Source organism: Postia placenta (genome assembly GCF_002117355.1).
Source record: "Postia placenta MAD-698-R-SB12 unplaced genomic scaffold POSPLAscaffold_5, whole genome shotgun sequence".
Classification (NCBI taxonomy): domain Eukaryota; kingdom Fungi; phylum Basidiomycota; class Agaricomycetes; order Polyporales; family Adustoporiaceae; genus Rhodonia; species Rhodonia placenta.
The window spans coordinates 2,110,490-2,115,169 of NW_020169836.1; the positions used below are offsets into that span (position 1 = coordinate 2,110,490).

General features: G+C 52.7%; 1 protein-coding gene across 1 annotated transcript; it reads right to left on the reverse strand.

Annotated features, from left to right (window-relative positions):
* Positions 1 to 2,583: 2,583 nt before the first annotated feature.
* POSPLADRAFT_1055755 (hypothetical protein) lies at positions 2,584 to 2,933 on the reverse strand (the record flags this gene model as incomplete). Its single annotated transcript, XM_024480681.1, has 2 exons — positions 2,584 to 2,750; positions 2,807 to 2,933. The coding sequence occupies 2 exons, from the start codon at positions 2,931 to 2,933 to the stop codon at positions 2,584 to 2,586; spliced, it is 294 nt and encodes a 97-aa protein (XP_024340473.1).
* Between the last annotated feature and the right edge of the window lie 1,747 nt (positions 2,934 to 4,680).

Below are 4,680 nucleotides of genomic sequence, written 5' to 3' on the forward strand. Positions count from 1 at the left end.
AGGTGCTTACGTACTCGTTGACAAACTTGGACATTCCAGGCCACCAGTAGTTCTGTGATATGAGCTCGAGGGTTTTGGCACGACCGCCATGACCGGTGATTGGCGAGTCGTGGTGGATCTTGACAATATCTCGCCGGAGCTCCGCGTTCTTTGGGACATATACGCATCCGCGGAACAACAGAAGCCCCTGCTCAGCATTCCACTCCTCAAAGCCTCTTTGCAGCTGGGGCGGCCCGAGGTCCTGCACCTTTTCAAGTGCCTCGGCCACCTCCCGATCCTTCTCTGAGCACTCCCTGATGCGCTTCAGAAGCGACTGATTGGCCGTCACCAAGGCATGACCACGTCGGGCGGAGGCGATGTGGAACCTTTCAGGTCGGAGAACCACCTGATCGGTGTTATCGTCCTCATCGCCGATCTGATGGTCTGATCGACGTGACAGGGCATCAGCCTTTCCATTCGACGTTCCGGCTTTATGCGTGATGCGGAAGTCAAAGCACGCCAGGAACAGCGATCATTGCGCTTGACAACGTGTGAGGTGCTGTGATGTGCGCCAGTATTTGAGGTTCTTGTGATCAGTGACGATCTCGAACTGATTGGGTAATCCCTCGAGATAGTGGCACCAGTCATCAAGTGCCTCAATGATCGCAAGCATCTCCTTATCGTAGATCTCGTAGTTACGCTGGGCAGGGTCCATAGCGTGAGATCGGAATGCGATCGGATGCCACTTGCCATTGTCCTACTTCTGCATCTAAACACCACCCATGGCATATCCAGAAGCATCAACTTTGATGCATGTCTCCCAGTTAGGGTCATATAGTGCTATGACCAGAGTTGTGGTGAAGAGCTGTTTGAGCTTGTCGAAGGCATGCTGCGCCTCTTCGCCCCAATACCACAGGTCATTCCCTGTGAGTCAGTTGAGTGGTCACGAGATCTTAGTGAAGTCCTTAATGAAGTGACAGCAGAAATTGGAGAACCCCCAGAACTTCTGAACATCTTTTTTGTTCTGGGGTACTGGCCACTCATTAATTCCTTTCAGCTTTGCAGGATCCATTGCTACCTCATTGCCACCAAGCACATAGCCAACGTAGTCGACTTTGGGAACGTCCCATTCGCACTTTTCAGGCTTCAGGAACAGATCGTTGTCCCAAAGGCGGCAAAGGACCTCGCGCGTGACCTTTTCATGCTCCTCTTTATTGGTTGAGAAAATGAGTATGCCATCCAGGTACACGAGGACCTTTCCGCCGATGATGAGATCATGGAAGATGTTATTCATCATCGCCTGGAAGGTCGTGGGGGAATTGGTGAGGCCGAAGAACATCACCAGGGGTTTGTACAGTCCCCAGTTAGTCATGAAAGCAGCCTTCCATTTGTCACCGGCTTTGATCCGGATGTTGTTGTATCCCCATCGGACATCGAACTTTGTAAAGAGCGTAGCGCCATGGAGCTTATCCACCATCTCAGCGATCAGCAGTAAGGGGTAGCGATTTTTTACAGTGATTGTGTTCAACCAGCGGTGGTCCTGTACGGGTCGAAGTGTTCCTTCCTTCTTTTTGATGAAGAAGAAGGGGGACGAAATGGGCGACTTCGACTCACGTATGTACCCTTTAGCCAGTTGCTCCTTTAGGAACTTGTCAAGCTCCTCTTGCTCATTGTTCGACAGGGGATACACCTTCGAATGGAATGTTGAGTAGCCGGGCACCAGTTCGATCACATGATCATATGGCTTTTTCTCGGGTAGCTGTTCTGATGCTTCCTTTGAGAAGACTTTCAGGAACTTGTGGTACTGTTTTGGCACTGACTCCTCAGCGGTTTTGATGACCTTTTTCTTGATCTCTTCCTCAGCGAACAGCTGGGAGTACGTGTGCCCCGCCGCTATGAATAGCTGAGAAGCACCAGGAAGCGTGATGCCTTGCTCCCAGGCTTCGATCAAGTCAGCTTCATCCCACTCGACTTCTACCGGATCTTCTTCGGGTTCGAAGTCCAGGAGCACCTTGCTCTGACAGGCGCCTATCATCAACCATTTGGACTTTGGCAAACACCTGCACGCCATGGGCCTGACCCCTGTATCATGCACAGTCGCTGCTTGCTCCATTCAGCCAGTCTTCTGGGTACTGCACGTTTCAGGGCACCGAGACAGTTTCAGAGCACCTGTCTCCCAATCAATTTCAGGATTGTGCTTGCACAGCCAATCCAACCCGACGATCACATCTTCTGGACCGATGTCCGTGACCGTAAAGACCGTTTTCTCTACATGGTGTCCTATCTGCATTTCGAGGATGGCCACCTCCGAGATGCTTCCGTCTTTATTGAGGGTGCCGTCAATATTGTATAGCGGAATCAGTTCTTTCAATTTCCGTGTTTGCACCTTGTTCTCCATAATGAATCATTTATTGATAAACTTCGTAGTGGCTCCACTGTCCACCATAGCAATTATATCTTTGTGCCATCTTTTCCCTTTGAGGCGCACCGGGATGTGGAAGTGCTGGGACCCATGGTCCAACTCGTAAACATTCGCGGTCGCCAATACATTGTACACATTATTATTACGAGGTCCGACGCGTGCAGCACAAAGCGCAGACCGGATCAAAAAGACTCTTCTTTGAGCGCCCAATAGTGCTCCAACTCCTCGCACATCGACTTCACCTGTGCCATCAAGTCTGCCAGCTCGGTATTTGCTGAAGTGGCACTTGTACTTGCTGAGGGTGAAATGATGGGGGCACTTGTCGCAGCCTGGGTGGAACCCAAGGCGACTGTAGCCCACGCATCAGCATATTTCATGTAAGGCTTATCCTTATAGTTGGGGCACTCAAAGCATCGGTACCCTCTTTTCCCACAGCTGAAGCACTTGCCAGGAAAGTCTCCTTTTCTGACGGCCACATTGATGCTGGCCGAAGTGCCTTGTGATTGAGGTGCACCACCATGTGCCCCACCATTGTCGCAACTTGAGGTCGAGCAACAGGGGAAAACCTGAAAGCTGGGGGTGTTCAACTGAGTCTCACCGAAGCGATGGTGAGCTAGGCTCAAACCTAAGGCTAGGGACAAGAAATGTATTAGTTAGTTTAGGTAAGAAAAGAATACATGAGTGGCTTACTGACCTAGGGACAAGAGGTCAAAACTGAGGTCCCTAGGGCAGCAGAGGCCGGCTTATATACAAGGGAAGTTTAGGGGAGGCTGTGCGCACTGGTCCGTGCGCAGCATGCTGACGCGGCCCCGGGGGCCGGTGAGTCAGAGAGGCTGTGTCAGCGGAGCCCGAGCTGTGCCGTGCACTGCCGCCCATCTAATCTAATTGTACAGTAGATAAGGACTTGTCCGTTCGAGCATGTAGTACAGAGGTTGCGGGTTCGAGCCCGCGGAAAGGAAAAAATTAAAAAATGGCTGGATGCCGTGTCAACTCGTGACATTACCCCCCCCTCAACGGCGCATGACCTCATGTGAGGTGCCCTTGCCCATCTCCCAACCGGAGCGGCAGCGTGCTTCAGTCAGCGGCGAAGGCATTGGCTGAAAGTTGAGACCACCAAAGACAGAAGCATTGAGGCGGTGAGGGGTGTTTGGGTTCTTCCGGTGGAAGTCGGCTATGAGGGCCGGCGCATTCGCAACATTGCACGCCGGTTCCCATGACGTATGCGAGTCGTCATAACCCTTCCATTTGACGAGGTACTGTAGCTAATGCCGGAAGATCCTTGAATCTTTGATCCGCTCAACTTCATATTCCTCATCGCCCTCAACCTCAATGGCAGGCAGCTCCTCCGGCTCCCGACCCAGGATTTCACTATGCATGTACTTGCTAAGCAAGGAGACATGGAACACCGGGTGCACCGGCACTGACTTCGGCAGAACCAATTCGTAGTCCAAGTCTCCGAGCTTTCGCCGCACGGCATATGGTCTGAGGCGCTTGGGACTGAGCTTCTTACTCGGCTGTTTCAGCTTAAGGTTCTGAGCATCAAGCCAGACCTTGTCCCCTGGCACGAAGACCGGTGCCTCCTGCACGTGCTTATCATAGTACACCTTCATGCGCTCGGCTGACAGCTTAAGCGCAGAGCGCGTATCGTCGCGAATCTCCTTCAGGATTTTAAGCCGATCGGCGGCAGCGGGCATCGCGGACATCGGATTGATCCGCACTTGGATCTCAGGATGGTACCCCTGATGCAGGAAGAAAGGGGAGTGCCCGGTTGCTGAGTGAACTCGGTTGTTCAGTGCAAACTCCGCGAGTGGCAACTGCTTCGCCCAATCATCCTGCCTGTGGCTTGTGAAAGCATGCAGGTATTGCTCAATCTCCTGATTCCAGCGCTCAGTCTGGCCATCCGTCTGGGGGTGGAACGCTGTGGACAGCGCCGGCTCGATCCCTAGTCCCTTGTACACCGCATGGAGATATTTCGAAGCGAACTGGGATCCTCGGTCTGATATGACCTTGGCCGGGGCCCCATGATGCTTGAACACATCGCGGATGTACAGGTCTGCCGCACCTTCTGCCATCAGGGTCTCATGATAGGCCGAGAAGTGGACCTGCTTGGTAAAGCAGTCGGCGGTGACCAGGATCAAGTCAAATCCATCAGACTTTGGCAATCTGACAATCATATTGGTAGTGATGATCTGCCACGGATGCTCGGGGATCTTGTTCGGCTTCAGTGGACCCTGGGGCTTGGCTGGGAATGTCTTGGTACGGTTGCACACGTCGCAGGT